We start from the raw sequence: 21,435 nt of genomic DNA on the forward strand, positions 1-21,435 counted from the left end.
TTACAACGAAACATGGTACATATATACAGCTAGGTATGGCCGGCCAACATGTAATAGTTATACTCCCTAAAGTACCTGATTGGATATGGATTTGAATATAATTTTGCCTCTACCATGGATCTTGTGGATGTACCTGTGGTGACTGCAGGTGAGTGTGTGAGAGAGCGACCAGATATACTGCATGACTGGCTTAGCTAGCTAGCTAGCATCGTGCCTGCACACACGCTCGTTGGCAGAATCTTTGCAGGTAATGATCTCACATACAATATTTGCAAGATGCATGATAAGGACCACAGTGATCGATCTAATTTGGTCAGCGCGAGCCTTGTTCAAAATTTAAAACTCACGCACTTCTTGTTAATTGATAAGTTTCTCGATCAGACTGCTGTAGTGACTGTTCCTCTAAATTTTCTAGAAGAGTCTATAAATGATTATATTTGTGCAAATTGCAGTTTACTTCAAAATCTTTTGTGCAAATGGGGAAAAAGGTTTGTAGTGTAAGATTTGTGATATTTATACCCTAACAATTCAATTCCAACCCCTTTCATTAGCTGTCCACACTCAGCCCACGAGATGAACAACAAGCTCATCCCAATTCCTAGCTAGTACCTCCCTTTATTTTGCAATTCATGCTAATTTTACTATCTTGTTCACATGTTGGTTGTAGCTTCAATTCACCCGCCGAGTTGTTTTCCTCTATATTTTGTTGTGTAATTGATTTCAATTTGTTTTTCTCTAAATTTTGTTGTGTAATTGATTTCAATTATCCTGTAGGAAAAAAATATATATATTCAATTGCCAGTAGTTTGTTTGTGGTTAATTTGCAAGTCTTTTTCTTCATTAGCAAGAAATCAAAATATCATTGCTACATAAAGCTCCCAACCTATGCTGTACCCAATCTTCCCAAATTCTGAATTCTTTGGTAATATTCACTCGTAATTAAATCAATAGGTCCAACTAACAGAAAAACCTTTTTCTGCTCTATCAATAAAACTTCGCACCATCTTATGCGAGTCGTTCGAAAAAAACTAGCAGAAAAATCATCTCCTACCAAATTTTCTTCTAAAAATAGTTTGATGCCGATCATAACAAATCAAAATATTTTCTATATATTTTATCGTGTATGTGCAAGTCATAGTAAAAATAATGCAATAAAATGGTGTATCGTTTTTTTAACGTATCGATCGGTACCACTATATCTGGGATCGGGAAAGCTATTTTCGAATTCTGAATACCCATCCTACTAGCTAGGGAAGTAGTAGATCCTCTTTAACAAGGCTTCAGATCTAAAATTTCTTAAGCTGTGTTCGGCAGTGGCTGTTCTCATCCTCTTCTTCTCGTTTCCCGCGCGCACGCTTTTTAAACTACTAAACGGTGTATTTTTTTTAAAAAAGTTTATATATGAAAGTTACTTAAAAAATCATATTAATCCATTTTCAAGAAAAAAAAAATTAGCTAATACTTAATTAATCATGAGATAAAAGCTACTCCGTTTTACGTGCCAGGGAGGGAAACCTCACTCCTGAACGCAACCTTAAAGTAGTTGTGTATTCTCAGCTCCACAAATCAATAGATTTATATCTTTAATCATGTTGATTATATTTGATAAATCATTTTGTTCTTATTTTACATAAAATCTAAAATTTTAAACCACTATAATTATTAAACATACAAACTTCAAATCAATATCGTTGTGCCAAACAAGATATAGTACTTATTTTATTAAGCCAAAGTGGTACTCTCTCCGTCCAAAAAAAAACCAACCTAAATGGGAATGCATGTCTAAATTTATTATCTTAGGTGGTGTCCTATCTCCACCACCCAGGTTGATTTTTTGTGGGACGGATGAAGTAGCTCACGCGGTGGAGCTTAATTAGTTTACAGTTATTGTTGTTTTGGATTTATATCCAGATTCATGTCACATCAGGTGTTAGTCTGTATAGTGCCAGATGATCGAATTAAGTCCGTCCGGTCGATGCAACTGGGACGATTTTTAAAGGCATCGATCCGTGTAGCTGCTCAAAGCATGCCATTATTATTATTAAGCAACAGAAAGTATAGGTAAGCTGGTACTGCAAGAACACTTTATTATCAGTGGTACTGAGGGTGCAATGTATCTGGTAACTGATGCGCTAGCCAGTTAGAAGTATTGTTTATTACAACTTACAACTTAATTAGTTCCAATTTGCTTCCGGCTGCTAGCTCCTGTGTCTCTAGCCAGCTTTGCACACATTGACATGAGAATTCCTTCAGTGGATGATCTGCCTAGCTTCTCCCGTTAGCACTCACTTTCTCCGTTCCAAAATATAAGGAATTTTGAATAGATAAAATATTTTCTAATATTATAAATCTGGACAATCTTTCTGTCCAAATTCGTTGTATTAGTAAGTGTCTCGTCAGTCTAAAATCTCTTACAATTTAGAACGGAGGGAGTAGAAGGCTACTAAATTAAGGAAGTACATGTATGTATAGAAGATGCCAAAGATATGGCATTGATCACAAGAGAGGATGATATCGATGCATGGACAGGCGTGTGAAGCCATATATACAACTCTAGATTCATAAATATATCACATCTAATACTAATGATCGATCGGCTATGGCAAAGAGACCGTACCGAGACTCGATTGCTGGATCGATCAGCCGTTCGTTCAATCGAGACGCCCTTGAATTCGCCAGGTTAACAATATGTGCCCTGGTCCCTTCCACCACAGCCAAAGTCGTCTTCATATCGCGCGGGAGAGACTGATCAACGTAGGAAGCATAGCTGACGCGCACTGCAAAGCACCACAAAACAATACATGTATATATATATATGCTGGTACTCTCTCCATTTTAAAATAAATGGCATCGTTTATTTTCCACATAATGTTTAACCATTTATCTTATTAAAAAAATATTATTTTATCATCAAATAAGATATATATAATCTTTAATTTATACTTTTACATATTTATACTAATTTTTTAAATAAGACTAGTGATCAAACGTTGTGCAAAAAAAATCAACGCACGTCATATATATTTATAAAATGAGGTAGTATGTACGTGCGTCGACCTTATATAGCCAAACCAGCCCTTCCGCCTATATATTCATATATCTTTGCGTTGTTCAGAGTCAAATTTAATTGCTCCGTAAATTGTGCTTTCTACAGTTTAATTTGTCTTTGAAATTTTGGACTTTCGATTTTGTGGGGATGTACGTATAGATGCCTGCATGTTTGTTGTAAAAAAATTTCAGAATCTGCGCCCTAATTTTGCTGTAAAAATAATCTGCCTCCAACGGTACGAATGATGCATCCCCTATTGGCAACTGGCAGGACTGTCTCTGCAGAAAGAGTAGCTGTTGGAGTAGCATATATAGGAGTATATTCTTGTGTCCACAAATAACTGTAGAATGCGCCAAATTAACTGGAGGAAGTCCATTTCCGCTCCCAATTGAGCTCCATCCATGAGGCTACTGACTGATTGATCAGGCCGCCCGGGCCCAGGGAAAATATCTTCTCAGGTCCAAACAACAGCTGGTAACTGTACGCAACCTACGCACGGTCCATCGACCCTCCCCTAATTAACAGTGATCGAGATGGCACTTGACTAATTTGACCGGTAATCATATCATCACTAGGTTGTCACTAACAAAAAAAGGGGTGCCATTCCTTGCCTGCCATTCCACTTCTCGTCAAATTAAGCTCTACGAGTAGTAGAGCTCAAAGAGATGTGACACTCTCATATAATAATACGACCCCTCCGTTCTAATATAAGGATATATCATAACCTGCACTAGAATATACACCCCGTCTTAAAAAAAGATAAATTCTATAGATGATATGATAAATACCTATATTGATTTTTCATGAGACGAAGAGAGTACTTATATTGGGACGTAATACTATAATATATTACACCTTGTACTACAAGGATATGACGTATCTTAATATAATAAATATGGATAAACTTATGTCCAGATTTGTATGTTGTATTAGTATATATCATATTCAGTTCACGTTTGGTTTTCGTGGGGTGGAGAGGGAGTAGCTACCTTGTTTATTTTATAATTTGTGGGTAATTTGTCAGTAGCATTTGCTTGTTCATGTGTACTATGTGGCATTGTAAATAAATTAATCACTACTAAACTAATAACAGGACAAACTAATATTTCGGTCCATGCATGCAAAGGTAGATTAGATAGAGTACACAACCATATACGCGCAGGCAGCAGCTAGCAATCCAATCTATTCAAAGTCGCCGATCGATCGTACGTCTGCTACATGCATGCGAATTAAGAGGGGTTCAATGCACCAAAGCTGCCACCCCGTCACTTTCTTTTGCAAGTTGTGAGGCGTAATGCGTGCTTGCCTGCTGGACTACTGGGTGCACTGTGTTTTTATGTTTGTTGGTTAATTACCGAATCAAATAGCTGCACAACTAGCTTAGCTCTAGCTATACTCCCGTAGACAACGATCGATTAGAGCAAATTACCCCCCAGTTGTTTTTTTAAGAAAGCACTGTGAGAGAGTTCCCACTGTAAATATATTACTCCCTCCGGGTTGATAATACTTGTCGTTTTGGACAAGTGCACGGTCTTAAAAAAATAACTTTGACCATTATTTTTTTATTATAATATGTATAAAGTGTTAACAAATATAATATTTTATTAAACTAATTTCTAATACTAATCTATACATGTAGTCACCATATTTGAAAAATAAATATATTAAAAATGATTCATAATTAAAAATTTTAAAGTTTGACCTCATTCTTATCTAAAACGATAAGTATTATTAGTCCGGAGGGAGTAACTTCTAAGAAAATTTACAAACAGTAGAAGAAAAGACAGCTTTACAGAAAATCAATCCATAATTGCACTAAAGTCCTATGCATTTTCTTGGGTGTAGGTAAATGTTGACTCAAATCAGCTTTCAAATTTATCTTCCGTGAAAGGGACCGAAGGCTGAAATCCATTAAAAACTAGATTATTTCGCTCCTACCAAAATATATATTCCATTATCCGGGTGTTGCTAGACGCATGCGTATTAATTAGTACTGCCTCCATATTTCAATGTATGACGCAGTTAACTTTTTGTCCAACGTTTAACCATTCGTCATATTCAAAAAATTTATGTAATTATAATTTATTTTATTATGACTTGATTCGTCATCAAATGTTCTTTAAGCATGACATAAATATTTTCATATTTGCACAAAAATTTTAAATAAAACGAATGGTTAAACGTTGGTCGAAAAGTAAACGGCGTCATACATACGGAGAGAGTATCAAATTAACATTTATATATATGCATGATTAATTGATCTTTTATGGGCTAGCACCGTACACGTAGTGCCGTACTGTTTGTTGGTTCCATAACTCTGCAAGTTGAATTATTGTTATTTGTATATATGTATACTGTTCCATGTACTATACTAATTCTCGCAATTTAATCCAGATACGACGAATCCGACCTAGCTAAGAACAAGTTGGAGAGTAAGGGGTCTTTAAACGAAACCAAGTTGCCAGTGGAAAGGTTGCGTGTATATATATTTGCATATATAACCGCAGCTCAAAGAACAAAACGTGGGACATCTTGAAGAAACTTATTGTCAATGATTTTTAGAACACTATAAGAATCCGTACTTTTTTTGCGGTTATTTCAACCGCAAAAAAAAATACGGATTCTTATAGTGGAAGCACTAGTACAGCTAATTTCATCTAACGACTTTAACCCAGGTCGAAAGACATTAACACAGGCCTCAAACTTGAGGTATAAAATTTGAAGGAAATTAGTACTAGCAATAATTCATTAAGGATAAACAGCAAATTAGCATAGGTCAAACATAGGCCAAAAATGGATTATGGATGTTACCCTATATATGCATAATGCATGCATGGATGCAAATTAAAACTTGCCAATTATGTTCAGATATATAGTGTATGTCTGATCGAGGACACATTAATAGGATCGAGTACGTACTGTTCTTTCTCTTAAATTCTTTCTTTTTATTAAGTTTGTTTCGTGAGAAATGTATAGGACAAAGTCTTGGTAGCCAGGTTCATTGCTTGCAATTCCATCATAAAAGATCAATGCACAAGTGGCCTGTTTTTGGTGAGCTTTCAGCTGACACGAGACACTGATCTAGGTAGCTAGGTCAGAATTGCAGGCAAGAAACAAAGCTAGTAGTGCTGCTGCTGCCTGTCGATTTTATTTCTCGCTATGTACTCTTTCATGATGCATATGGACGGAGAGGACTCTCAACTTGCTCCGGGCATCACCCCTTTTTCGGGGACCGTCCGTCCGTGGTTTGATGCCGGGTGCAGTGAACCAACGGCCGGCTTACTAGAGACGTGGATCCTCTGTAGTACTGCAGTATATTTGCGATAGCACTGCAGTATATTTGCGATAGCGGTGATTGACAGGTGGACCCGGTCCCACATGTCAGCGGCTGCTACTACAAATATAGTACTGTAGACAATTCTCACATGTATGCTTATCAGATATACACCGAACGAGAGCCACCCAATAGATCAGGAGGTGAATTAATAGAGCCACCCAATAGCTGCTCCTGCTCATGCTATTGCTAGCTATTTCCTCCGTGTTTTAAAATATAGTTATTTTCACCATTCAAATTTTATCTCAAAATCACAACGACCCTTCCATATTTGCTTTTTATTTTCACCTATTAACTCAACTCAACCGATCGCAGTAATTTTATGTTTTATTTCATATACTTTATTAATATCCGTGTAAAACTCTAAAAATAGTTACATTTTTTAGGCGAATGAAGTAGCTCGATGTATATTTGTAGTACTTAACTTGCTGTTACTTCCCTGCATGGTTAATTACAAATGGACAAGTAGGTGTAATGCATTATATTTATAGGTACTAGGGTACTATAATATTGTTCATGAATTTTGACTACCAAGTAAATGTTGTTGTTCTAGTTTAATTTACAGGTCTCTAAAGCAAAGCATAATAGTTTAAAAGAAGTACTTATATATATAAGATATGTTTCTAGCTAGCTAGTATTCCCTCCAGTCAAATTTATTCGTAGTTAGGAGAACTATATCAAATATATATATATATATATATATATATATATATATATATATATATATATATATATATATATATATATATATATATATATATATATATATATATATATATATATATATATATATATATATATATATATATATATATATATATATATATATATATATATATATATATGTAACACATTATAGGGAAATCTCAGGCCAAACGAGCATGCAATTCCCTTGTGATTCACTTGTAGATCTGTGCACTGCATGCCTATCTTCTCCTCCAACTTCAGCGAGATCTCAGCTCTTTATCCGGCTCAGTTCGGTGTTCATTCGCCATGTTAGGGTTCTGCAGGGATCGATATGATGATCACCGGCGGGCGGCAGCCGGATAGTGGTAGGGCGACAATGACGGCCGAGGCAACAAGAACCAAGAGCAACTCATACTAGGAGGCAACAACAAGCTAATTAAGGTGCGAATCCAATGTCAGTATTAGCAGCTGCTAGAGGTAGATGAGGAAAGGATAGGAGTACATATATACAGAGCAAAAACGACGTTAATTTTGCTGGTGACCGTGCTGATCGTCTACCAAACACAATCGAAACTTTCTACCATTACAAAATGCATGCACTCACTCGAGATCTGTCAGACATAAGAAGGGCGGGCTAATTAGTGGGACGAATTGAAACGACTGCAACTGCAGGCAAAATTAAAATGGAATGCATGCATGCATGACTGAATAATTAAAATCGACGAACATACAGCAGCGCATGCATACACATGCGTCGATCGATCGATCGATCATTGTCGGAAGAAGAATTGATCCGCAGCTGGCTGCTGTCCGTAGACGACGACGTCGCGGTTGGGGAGGAAAGCGAGGGAAAGGAGCGCCAGCAGCAGCACGACGGGGACGAGCAGCAGCAGCGACGGCGGCGGCGGCAGCGGCGGGAGCAGCAGCGGGAGCAGCAGCAGCAGCACCGCCGCCGCAGCGAGGAGAAGCATCACCATGACCCCTTCCATATCTCTAGCTAGCTAGCTTGCTTAGTATGTCGTCCTGATCCCTATCTAACTAGCAAGCAAGTAGCAACTAGCTCGCTAGCAAGCACAGGTTATGTGAAAGGTGCGCCGTGCCCATGAGAGACGAGACCCAAGAGCTAGCAATCTAATTAACCTTGCAATAGTTATGGCAGCGTACGTGAAATATTATGAGTCCCAGGCCATAATGTTCACGTGCCAAACATGCCATTGATACATACTCCCTCCATTTCAAAATGTTTGACACCGTTGACTTTTTAGCATGTGTTTGACCGTTCGTCTTATTCAAAAAAAATTGTGAAATATATAAAACTATGTGTACATGAAAGTATATTTAATAATGAATCAAATGATATGAAAAGAATAAATAATTACTTAAATTTTTTGAATAAGACAAATGGTCAAACACATACTAAAAAGTCAACGGTGTCAAACATTTTAAAACGGAGGGAATATATAGCGCAGTGTTCTATATATTAACGAAATTACTATACGTCCGACCTATACGTCCGACCCATCCATCCGACTAGTGTATGTGTAAGCATATATGTTGTTTGTCTGGGCCCACATGGTAGTAAATAGGTTCAGTGATTGGTTGCATGACTCGGTCAGACACAGATCGTATGGCTCGGTCGTACGTATAGCAAGATTCATATATTAAACCAAAGCCCAGGTAACATTGTTAGTATTACTGGGGAGGAATAGCGACGTGGCAGTGAACTTAGCTAGTGGGAGTCGTACGTCGTAGGTGGACGACTGTATTCATTCCACCTGTTTTAAATCATGATATGCACAGTATCACACGCACATGGATTTGCTTATAGCGAGATTTTAGTGAAATCAGGATTTGCAAATTAATGTAACTAATTTGTTCATCAATAATCATTCTAAATGTATGACTACTATTAATATATTTTAAATTATTGTGGATTATTTGTTATATGAAAATCGTGCAGTTAGGTTTCTCATTGGAAATACTTCCACAACACACTATAGTTTCATTTCCAATAATAAAAAAACATAATGGTAAAAAAAATGCATCTAAGTAGATTGACCATTAAAAGCTAAAAGTGTATGTAGTAGGGAGATAGTGGCTTGTAAGAACCAAGGGATGGAAAATTCTAAGAAAAAGAGAGATAGGAATTATACATCATGTTTAATTTTCTTGGACCATAATACTATGCTAATAAATTGGAGTACAACATCATCTGCATGCCTTCTCAAGTTGGTTTTAGGCCCCGTTCGAATGGACCAACTCCTTAATCTAACTCCAGAAGTATAATATGGAGTGGAGCTATAGTGAGAACAAAATCTTGCTCTTCCTCTCTAGTTCATTTTCACATAATATTTCAGTCCGCTCCACTCTATTTCTGGGTAGAGCTGAAACCGTTTTGATTTGGCTGCAAATTAGGTTCTCGGGAGAAACGACGTTGGAACTGAAATTCTACCAAACATGCCTTTAATATTTACTAACTCTGCCTAAAAATAATGTATTTATGGCTATGTATTTGAAAAATTAAAGTACTTTATCAAATACATAGTAAAAAATAATTCTTTATTGGGACAAATTGAAAACGTCTCTATTGCTTAAATAAAGCGTCCATCCAACGTTTTTTTGTTGTAGTTAAGGTAGCAATTTTAGAAGAATTAGTACAAGATATGAATAACATAGTATTGATAAAATATATATAGAAGTGTTTAGTGAAACACGTGCCTTACAATAATAATATGTAAAAGACTAGCTATATATAGAGAAATGGGAACGAGGCTGACCTATCCAGGTAGTGAAGTCTACCTATGCTAAAGAGCAAGTTCAATATTTGGTTCGAGTAGCCAGCCTATTTTCAGGAGTGGCTTATTATAGTATTATTAAAAATCATACGAACAAAGAAAGCCTATTTTAGGAGTCCACCATATCAAGGGAAAGGGAGATCAGGCTTGGCCTTCGCTTTGCTTATTCATCTTTCTTTCTTTGCTTTTGAATGACTTGATGGGTCTGGATAATAACAAGAAGAGTCAAGGTAGCGAAAGTAGCTATACTCTAGTAGCTGGCGGGGCTAGTGGTGAAGGAAATCAAATGGCAGAGAAGACACGGATTCAGACTTCTTTTTTCAAATAGCCCTTGGTGGTATGCAGATTCATTGAACGAAGAAGGCAGTCTTGCTTCCTCACGAACAAGATCGGAGCACCCAAGGTTAGGCACTCGATTGGATGTTCCCGTACGTACTCTAGAAGCAAGATCGCGGGACGTCCCTATAACACATCGCTGACGTCCTCAAGGCTTTCGTTGTCGAAGAGTGAAAGATCTCACAAGTCCTCCATACGTCAGTTTCTATTCCAGCCCAGCAACGAAGTGCCCGTCGGTCTGCAACATTCCCTGGTACAATGCTAGGAATATGCAGTCACAGATAAGTCAAGAATAAGTGAGTATGTACGAGTCAACTCATAGGTTTAGTAGGGCTACTAGAAAGAGGAGCTTGGGACAGAGCTATACAGGACTGCTTCTTGCTACTCCAAGAGATAACACCGCTACCAAGCCAAAATGCGTATCCCGATGTCGACTTGCGTTCATCTGGACCCAAAATAACCAATATATATATATATATATATATATATATATATATATATATATATATATATATATATATATATATATAGTGCCCGGGCACCATGGAGCACCAAACAAATTTACTATATATATATATATATATATATATATATATAAGATTGAAATTATGTGACTTAATTTAATTATGGAGACTAAAGAATTAGCAAATTATCACAATAAATGGGGAGAATTGTGTTAAGTATATAAGATAGCATAAACATTTAGTAAACATAAATTAAATGCCCTTGCAGGTCTTAATTATAATTAGGTACTAGGCAACTGATTTAGTTGGATTCAAAAAAATGCATATTTATGTTTACAGTTGAGAAAAAAAACAGGCGTACTGCGTACCACGGTTTAAACGTGTGAGTGCTCTTGGATTCATTGTGGCAGATGCATGCATGGATATAATATCTGAGAAGATTAGATATCTCCATCAAATTAGAGTGCTAGCTAGTAGCGCTTCTAAGGTAAATAACCTAGGTATGCGTGTGTGTTAACACAAGCAAGTTTCATTGTCACGAATGAGAGTTCCCATTTGTGCACACTGCCCGTGGTATTGTCCATACATCTTTGTACGCCTCCGTATACCATATATTTGGTGTTGGAATGTGCAATGAACCTAGCTATCTAACTGAAAAAAGAAAACATCTAGCTTTCTAATGCAACTTGGTACAATGGCACTCCAAAAGTATTCAGAATGTTAATAAACAAATGTTAGCGAGTTCTATGGTATAATAGACTAGGAAAGAAATTAATGGGATCCAGTCAAAGCACACTTATCCATCCAAACGACATAGCACCTGGCTAGAGGAGGAAATTTGGAGCATCCTTTACATATATTTTCACCACCAATTCGTCGATTTACAATTGATTTTGTCCTTGTGCTAGCTCCTAATAACAATTTTAATTCCTTGCATTGGTGACGTGCGTGGTATATATGACGAATATTTAAGCTAGCTCTAGCTCTAGCTAGTAGCTACTACTACTAAGAGAGAATTTCAGAAAGTGAAACACATGCACAAATATATGTGTGCGTGCATTGATGAATGTGCTTGGATTCAGTTGGTGATCAGCTGGCTAGATTCACTTCACCTGATCGATCGATCAGGACATCAGGTGTTCATTTTTCAGGCAGGCAGATCATGGCATTGCCAGCCAGACACGCCCCAAGTGGCATCGGTCGCTTTTGAAAGGACACTATATTATTCCAGGGGGAGCAACTGACGAAACTGAATAATGCAGTACACACTGCTGCCCTTTTTTGTTTTGTTTATCAGTGAGCTAATGCATGCTTGCATCGGTGCATACTATGACTCTCGTCACTCGTGAGAGCTACTCTCCTGGATTTTGAAATGTTTTTGTCATGCTTTTATACTCCCTCCATCCTAAAGTATACTAAAACATTTTAGACAGAAAACTATCCAAATTTAAATTCGTAGTATTAGAATGTTTCTCTTTCACCCAAAAATCTCTTATTCCCTTCGTCTTATTTTAAGTGCAACCATAAGTTTCAGTGTTCAATTTTGACCATACATCTTATTTCTATTTTTTTTTGTAATTAGTATTTTTATTGTTATGAGATGATAAAGCATGAATAGTAATTTATGCGTGGCTTATGTTTTTAATTTTTAAAAAAAATCAAATAAGACGGACAGTTAAAGTTGGGTATGGAAAATCATAGCTCTTAGGACGAAGGGAGTATATTTTAGAACCAAGAGAGTAGTATTATATTTATTCATAAAGTTGTATTACGTGCCTTTACTTTTATCGATCATTTGGAATGGATCTTGCATTGTCATTTCATCAGGATATAGATGCAATGAACCGTCCGCCATTGCAAGCAGGCTATCATAAACCTTGAGCAAGTGGCTGTCCTGAGTTAGCACGTACGTACGCATGCATGATCAGAAAATGTTCATGGATCGAACCCCAGGGACCGTGTTGCTGGCGTATTTTTAACTGCAAATATAGATAAGAATCTTTGAAACCACTTTAGACCTGTCCTGATTATTGATATATCGACAATAGATACATTCCACAACAATCAACAAGAACATTTTGTAGCGCCCGTTCCGTCGTGGCGCCTAGCGGGAAAATTATCTCCTAAAAACCCTAATTGCAAAATTTGTTTCATCGCTTGTCGTCTAGTGTCCGTGCCATCTCAAGATCTCAAATCCCCGATCTATCGTCGAGTTCAATTCCGAATCCAAATCCTTCCAAATCAAATTCCTCCGCAAAAATCTATTTTGCCTCCCCCGGGGTCGATGGGCCGAATTTCTCTCGGCCCATCTTCTCCTCTCCCCCGGCCCTCTCCCCTCCCCCGGCGCGCTCCCTCTCCCCCCTCTCCCTCCGTTCCGCTCCGCCCCGCCCGCGCGCCGCGCGCGCGTGTGCGCGAGCGCCGCGCCGAGCGCCCTCTCCCTTTCCCCTCGCTCTGCCCGCGCGTGCGCAAGCGCCGCGCCGAGCGCCCCCACCCCTCGCTCTCCTTCTCCTCTCCCTGGCGAGCTCCCCGCTCGCGAAGACGGCCCCCGCGCGCCGTCGTTCGCGCGCGCGCGCCCGCGTGGTTGCCGCCCGGCCCCGCTGCCCTGCCGTACCTGCAGCCGCTCGGCCCCGCAGCCAGCGCGCGTGCCCGAGCCGCGCCGCTCCATCCGCCGCGCCCTCCCGTTGTTTCCCGCGCGCGCGTGCCGAGTGGCCGACCGCCTGGTCGCCACCGCCGTCACCCTCTGCCGCGCCAGCCCGTGCCTGTCGCCCGTGTCGTCGCGCCGCTCCAAACCGCCCCGCCGTCATCGCCGTCGTCATCGCCTCGGCCCCGCCACTCCCGCGCTAGCCTCCAAGGGACGGAGGCAGAGCCTCCTCCTCCCTCTGCCGCGACGCCCCCGCTCCCTCCTCCTTTTCCCGAAGAGGCAAGGGGGCAAGCCCCCTTTTCTCTCCCTCTTTTCCCCTTTTTCCCTCCCGCCGGCGTCACCCTCCTCCCTCCTCCCTGTCGCTGCTTTGGCCGCGACCGCCGAGCGCTAGCCCTCTCCTTTGTCCGCCCTAAGTCGGTTCCCAAACCGACATTGCCATCCTATAAACCCGAGCTCCCCCCCTTTCCCTTCCTCTCCCATTCACCTCCGCGCCATTGCTGCCACTCTGTTTCGCCGTCGCCGTTCGTCGTTGCGCGTGTCGGAGGAGCCGGCACGAGCAAGGACGCGGAAGGGGACTTCGGCCGCGCCCTCTCCTTCCTCTTCCCCGGCCCGAGGCCGGAGAGATTACTTCCGCGCCGTCGGCCTCTCGTCACAGCGCCCCGACCCGCACGGTAGTGCCTCTCTCCGTTCTTCCTCCTCGCTCCATCTCCCCCCTTAGTTTTCGGTGGTAGCAAGAGTAGCCTCCCCGTAGCTAGCCGGCGCCGCCCCGACCGATGCCGTCGCTCGCTGTGTGCTCGCCGCCGTCGCCGCCCGAGCTCCGTAGCACCCGCTCGTCGCCAGCCTCGCTCAGCGTAGCTCCGCCCAATCCGACGCTAGCATCGGATTCCCGTGGCCGCGTAGATGCTCTCACCGCCGGGAATCGGCCCCTCGTGACCTCGTCGCCGCTTCCCTCTTCCCTCCCCGCCGGTTGCCGCCGCCGCGATTCGCCGCCGTCAAGCTTCCTCCGGCGAATCCGAGCCGTTGGCTCGTCTCCTCTCGTCTCGTGCAACCACCCGGTGTGCTCGCTTTCGCCGGTATCGCCGTGGTTCGCTCCGCCGCTCGCCGCTGTTGTCCGCCGTCCGTTCCGGCCGGCGTCGTCGTCTACCTCCCGCCGGCCCGCGTGGCAGCCACGTAGGCGCCACGTCGGCGCCAGCTCAGCCGAGGTCGGGACGGGCCGACCCCGGTCAGCCCCTCCCGTGCACGCGTTCCACCGTGAGCCGTGAGGCTGCGCATGGGCCCGCCGCATCCGTTCCTCTGCAGACCGCGCGCGTGCACCGCGTCCCTCCCCCGCCCGCGCGCGTGCGCCGCGTGCTCCCTCCGCACGGTGAGCCGAGCCGCTGACAAGCGGGTCCCACCCAGGACCGCGCACGGTGAGCCCGGTCCACCGGCCCTCTCTCTCCTCCCCTCCCGCGCGCGCACTTGGGCCGCCTTAGGCCGGCCGGCCCATTTAGCTCGGCCGGTCCGCTCCTTTTCCCTTGGGCCGCGCCCTAGCCGCCCGAGGAAAAGTCTATAATCCCTCCCTCTTTCCTTTTCTTTTCTTTTTCTTTTCCAAAAAGGATTTTTTTCCTTTAGACCAAAAATCCAATAATCTTAGAAATTCAATATCTTCCCAACCGTAAATCCGTTTGACTCCGTTCAACTTCCAAAATTCCTCAAATCTCGAGATCTATCTAATGGCACGCTTAGAAGTCATTAATAGGGCTTTATTTTTTCGCCGTTTGTTGAGTTGTCCCGTTTCGCGTGTAGTTTCGGAGCCCGAAGACCCGCAGTGCGAGGATTTCGAGGATCAAGCTCCAGATCTCGAGCAAGGCAAGCCACCTTTGAACATCTTGAGCCTATATTTGAATTTAATTATGTTGCTTGAAAAATTATTATGCATTGATAGGATCGCACTCAATCTGTTTGTCCCGTCTGCAAGGCAGATTGGCGGACCTACCTAATTTGTTGCATTTGATCCTTCCTTGTTAATTGTTATATCATGTCCCCTTGTAACCATCTAGTTGCGTCTCGATATTCGTGCACCCTGCGCGAGTATCGACGGACGCCTTCAAACTTAAAATCTGAATAACAACTTGGGTAAAACTTGGGTTTTACAAAAGACTTGGAAAACCCGACACCTGGGTCGGTGCTTGCGAACTAAATGGATTTTCCAAAACCGCGGACCGGGGAACGTATCGGGTGTACGGTTTCCCGCTCTCGCACTTAAGGACCGATTCCTTGGAATTTCATCCAAACATAAGACAAGTACGACCACATGGGTGGAATGGGACACCCCTGGCTGAGTAACTAGCTTATCAGGGGAGCCTTGATGCCGAGAGACATGTGGATTCGCCGGGGTGGTGTCGGGGAGGACCCCTGGGCTTCCTGGCACAGTATGGTCTGGGACCTAACCTGTTGTTGGTCTTGGACCCCTCTCGTCGGCACATGGTAAACATGTGTCGGCTTTCAAAATGCCTTGTCATGAAAGCTTGGAGGTCTCCCGACGTGGCTGATCCCCACGGGCTGGGAGATCCGGGTTAGTAATGTCGTGTGGGTAAAGTGTACCCCCTCTGCAGAGGTTAACAAACTGTTCGAACAGCCGTGCCCACGGTCATGGGCGGATGTGAGGTGATTCCTAGCGTAGTTTTATTTGACTACTGCTTGTGAAATTGCTGTTGTGGAAAGGGGGTTCGATGTTTGAAAAATCTGCAGCTGAAGGGATCAGCTAGGCCCGGGTGGCCGTTTGAAAGTTGTTGGCCCGGGTGGCCGTTTGAAAGTTGTTGGCCGGGTGCCAACCTTGACCAATTTTAAAGACTGATACATTGCACAAACTCCGACCGGACGAGACGCACTGTCTCATCCGTGTCGTTTGAGAAGCACTCACCTAGTTGTTTTCAGAAAGGAGTTCAAATAAAATCAATTGCAAAAACAACAGCCTTTCCTTGAAGCCTGCATTAAACACTTAATTCCCATGGCTTGCTGAGTACTCCCGTACTCACCCTTGCTCTATATAAATAATCCCCCCCAGTTGCTGAAGAAGATGAAGCGGATCCTGCTGATGAGGAGTTCTTCCAGGAGCAAGCCGGCTACGATGAGTTTTAGGGTTTCGGCCTAGTTCCCAAGTCGCGCCTGTGTTGTTTGGTCCAAGTCCTGGCTTCCGTTTCCCTTTTGTAATGCAGTTATGAGCTTGGGATCTGTCCGCAGCCCAACATGACTGTACCTCTACTCTATAATAAAGAGACCTCTGTTGCTGTGATAATCCGTCTTCCTGTGATACCAGCACTGTTTCCTGGGACTGGTATCGATTAACAGGTTAATTTGGAGCGTCACGGGCTAGTTCCGGTCGGTACTAGTTCGGGACGTGACACATTTATAGTATACTTAACTTATTATGCTTACTGTTTTGTTTTCGTGTGATGGTCCTCTGTTCAACGTCTCATATGAAGATAAGCATTCCTAATCTCTTTTTTCCTGTCCATTGAAATGAGAATCCTAATTACAAGCTACAGATTTTAGCTTGATTTTTGTTAGCACTTTTTTCAAACTACGTGCTAAACGGTATATTTCGTACGGAAATTTTTTATATATAAGTTGCTCTAAAATATTAGATAAATTATATTTTTAGATTTAAAATGACTAAAGCTCAATTAAGTATGTGCTAATGGTTTTCTCGTTTTATATATCTATACTTAATCTTTATCTTCATCACGGTTGAAGAACATTATAGTGAATGCTGTTTTCAAGTTTCAACCAGTTGCCCGCAGCAGCAAGAAGGAGACTATCCATGCGGTGATCTCATCAGTTACGTCGCAATTTATAAGATACGGAGTAATTTATGTTTTATCCATGCAGATGCAGCCAGCAGAGTAGTCCTAGAGTTCACTTGACTGTTCCAGCAGCCTGAGAGCACATGCTCATTGCGTTCGCGAAAAAAGAGCACAGGCTAATAAACGAACGATTAATCTGTATGCGTCGTAATAATCTGACGTGGAAGAGGAAAAAGCAGATGTGAGAGAAGGAAGGAAGCTAGCGCGTCTGCAACCCCTAGGTACGCTGACAACTTGACCCATATCAAAGAGAAAAAGGAGGTATAGTACATACCGACCCCACCAAAAACCAAAAGTATAAAAGTTTTACTTAGGCCTAGTTTAGTTCCTAACTTTTTCTTTAAACTTATAACTTTTTCATCACATTAAAACTTTTCTACACACATAAAATTTTAACTTTTTTCTTTAAACTTTCAATTTTGACGTGAAATTAAACACAGCTTATTGCCTCTGTTGGGCTGTAAATTTTTTACTGTACTGCTGCCAACTACTTCCTCCGTTTCATAATGTAAGACTTTCCACATTCATTTAAATATTAATGAATCTAGATATATGTATGTGTTTAGATTCATTAATATAGATAATGCTAGAAAGTCTTACATTATGAATGAGAGTGAGTAGTGTCTTGTATCTGTAGCCGCGGCAGCACAACAGTTGTATATAGCAGCTGAGCAGACCCATTTATATTACAGTATGTGTATAGAGGATGTCCTTTATGTATTGACTATTACTAGTATTAGTATAAGCAGATGTTATAGTATGCGTATAGAGTCTGGCTTTGTATGCACTGTCGCTGACTATCCTTGCTCTGACTAACACGAGCATAGCAAGAGTTGTCACACGCATTCCAGAATTTTTTTTATTTATACATTTTTTTATTAAAATATTTAAAAAAATAATTTTTGTTTCAAAAATTTACAAATCTAATCGCCTGCCGCACTTTGGAAGGGCGATATTTAAAAATCGCCCTTCTATAGGGCGGCAAGGGACCTAAATGCAAATTTTCCAGCACAACTTGTTAGCTATATGATTTTACAATTTAAAATTATATTATATAAAGTCAGATGAAATAAAACTTTATAACAAAATTGTAGAGCTCAAGGAGATCTACAACTTTGTAGTTAACAACTTTTTCATTTAAGATGTTTTAGATATCCAAACAATATTTTAAAAAATCTCAGATCTACATTTCAAACGACATTGGATGGAGATAAAATTTATATAAAAGTTGTAGATCTTGATGAGATCTATAACTTTGCAGTTTATCACTTTTCCATTTAAAATCATTTGGAGTATCGAATAAGCATTATTAGTTTTTTAAGCAATTAAAACTGGTGGAAAGGGTTTGAACACAAATAAAAATTTTGCATTTAGGTCCCTTGCCGCTCTCTGGAAGGGCGATTTTTAAAAATCGCCCTCCCAAAGGGCGGCGGGCGATTAGATTTGTAAATTTTCGAAACATAAAATTATTTTTGTAAATATTTTAATAAAAAAAAGTATAAATAAAAAAAATTCCGCATTCCAAGGGTTCAAGAGAGATAGGCCGGCCTGGTAAGCTGATAACTAAACCATCCAGCCCAATATTTTGCTGGCTTTGCTGTTGGGCCCAAGTAGATTGCCCAAATCTGTCGTGTGGCCCAACCCAGCGCAGTGAACCTCACACGGCCTAAAAGGCTCCCAATGCGCACGTAGGCCCATCAAGCGTGCGCTGACGACGATGCCACGACGGCGTGTCTACCCCAAAATCCTTGGACCGTCTCGATGTTTTGACGTGGTCAAATCCTAGGAAGCCTCGTGTTTCACAAAACACAAGCCAATCTTTTTCTCGACGTGCCATAATAAGCCTATAAACTTTGTGCATGGGTCAATAATTGACTCTTTCTTGATGATCATGAGCATGAAAGATGATTAGGGCCATGTATGAAAGATTAGTCCATGGTTAATTTTAAAATCTAATGTTTAGTTATGAATTAGTAGGCTAAACATTAGCTTAGGGTGGTATGTTTGGATATATGGACTAATTTAAGGCTAAAAGGTGGAGAGAGTAGAAAGAGAGGAGAGAGAAGCAGAGAGAGAGCTGCTTTTTTATCGTCCCCAGACAAAATTAATCCCATTAGCACCCCCTTGGAGGGGCTAATGTTTTGAGGGGAGCTAATTCACATTAGCTCAAAATTAGCCTATCTGTTTGGATTCTTGAGGGCTAATTTGAGGCTAAAAGGTGAGGGCTAAACATTAGCCCATGGAACCAAACAAGGGCCCTGTTTGGATCCGGAGGCTATTAAATAGCCCTCCGGAATCTTGCTATTTAGGAGTATTAAACGTAGATTACTGACAAAACCCATTCCATAACCCCTAGGCTATTTTGCGAGACAAATCTAATGAGGTATATTAATCCATGATTTGCTACAGTGATGCTACAATAATTAGCCGCTAATCATGGATTAATATACATAATTAGATTCGTCTAGCAAAATAGCCTAGGGGTTATGGAATCGATTTTGTCGTTAATCTACGTTTAATACTTCTAAATAGTAAGATTTCAGAGGGATATTTAATAGCCCAGAGGATCCAAACAAGGCCCAGGCATAGGAGCACTGCACTGCTAAAAAAAATGTATCAACAATGGGATCCGCACCAACTTAATTAGCCTTACATTAGTCATTAGACCCAGAGTAATTGCCCCAAAACACCCCCTAGGCTCTACTTATAGTAGACGTATTTACAAAGGATGAATAAATATAATATCCTAGCTTTCCAAAAAATATATAATACGGAGAACGTCATTATCCAATCTAAAATACGTCACTGCTACAGAAGGAACAGAAAGGTAAACGTGCAAAGGTCTAAGATTAGCGCGTCAGCCGTTTACCCGTGCGTCGACGCCGACGCCGGCGACGAGATGTACGGGTCGGACTGCACCAGCCCGTTCAGGAAGTCGGCGAGCCGGTGCTCTCGCCGCCTCGCGCCGCCGCACTCCAACGCCCGCAGCAGCGACTCCGCCTTCGCCTTCCCCCTCGCGCTCGCCGTGGCGTCCTCCGCGAGCTCCCTCACCGCGTCCTCCGCGCCGCCCACCGCGATCACCTCCGCCACGGCGCGCTCGCCGCCGGCCACGACAAGGTTGAGCAGCGCGGCCGCCGCGTTCTCCCTTGTTCTTGGTGTCGACGCGCCACCTTGCTCGACGAGGTCGACGAGAATGCGCAGCCCGGACATCCTCGTGAACGCGTCCAGGCTCTCCGCGCACCCGGCGACCTGCGCGACGACGGCGGTGGCGTCCTCCATGATGCCGCTCCGGCCGTCCGTCATGATGAGCGCGAAGAGCGCCTGCACGGCGCCGAGGCCGACGAGCGTGGCGCGGTTGGGCGGGTGGAGCGCGACGGCGAAGAGCGCCTTGAGCGCGTCCTTGGTGGCGCGGGTGTTGGGCGCCGCCCGGAGGAGGGAGACGAGCGCGGCGAGCAACGGCCGCCTGGCGCCGACGACGGGGCGGTTGGCCTCGACGCAGAGGAGGCTATACACGGTGGCGGCGGCGTGGTGGGCGGCGCAGTACTCGTCCGCCCGGAGCGCCGCCGTGAGAGCATCCAGCAGCCCGGGGGCGGACATGAGCTGCCCCCGCGCGGAGATGGAGATGTTGAGCAGCGCGGCCGCCGCGTCCTCGGAGGCGGCGGACGGCGCCGTGAGCTGCGCGGCGAGGAACGGCACCGCCCCGGCGTCCGCGAGCGGCGCCCGGATGTCCGGGTCGTCCTTGGTGGCGTGGCGGATCTCGGCGATGGCGACGGCGGTGGCCGCCCCGTCGTGCACCGCGGCGGCACCCCGCAGCCTGCCGACGAGGCTCCTCGCCGCGTGCAGCTTCACCTCCATATCGATCGCTTCTCTCTCTCGGCGAGGCGAGGATGGCGTGCATGCGAAGTGGCGGATTAGGCTCGATCCGTTCCCGGAGTAGTTGGGAAACTTGTGTGCGGCTCCTCTAGTCGGTTGGTTGATGGATCGGACGGCGGCGTGAGTAGGAAGGAAGATGACGCGTGCCTTTCTTTCTTTCTTTACCTGTAACGCTCGTGGTGGTGGGCTTGAACGTTTCTACCGCCAATTATTTACCTTTTCCCGCGCGGTTTGAAACCACGCTACGCTGCTTGCTTTCGTTCTAGTTACGCTGTCGGTTTTAACTTTTGAAGTGCTTCTTTTTTTTAAAAAAAAATGGAGAGCCAATGGCAGACATGCGCATCTTTGATGGGTTTGATCATGATATGTACAGAACAAGTTCAGTTACTATAACCGCTGATTGGTTGACCC

At 43.0% G+C, this 21,435-nt stretch overlaps 1 protein-coding gene across 1 annotated transcript; it reads right to left on the reverse strand.

Moving 5' to 3' along the window:
* Positions 1-19,754: 19,754 nt before the first annotated feature.
* On the reverse strand, positions 19,755-21,086 carry LOC9271788 (U-box domain-containing protein 14). Its single transcript, XM_015777038.3, has one exon. It carries the CDS (start codon positions 21,004-21,006, stop codon positions 20,017-20,019), a length of 990 nt encoding a protein of 329 aa, XP_015632524.1. The 5' UTR covers positions 21,007-21,086; the 3' UTR covers positions 19,755-20,016.
* Between the last annotated feature and the right edge of the window lie 349 nt (positions 21,087-21,435).

This window comes from Oryza sativa, chromosome 1 (assembly GCF_034140825.1).
Source record: "Oryza sativa Japonica Group chromosome 1, ASM3414082v1".
Classification (NCBI taxonomy): domain Eukaryota; kingdom Viridiplantae; phylum Streptophyta; class Magnoliopsida; order Poales; family Poaceae; genus Oryza; species Oryza sativa.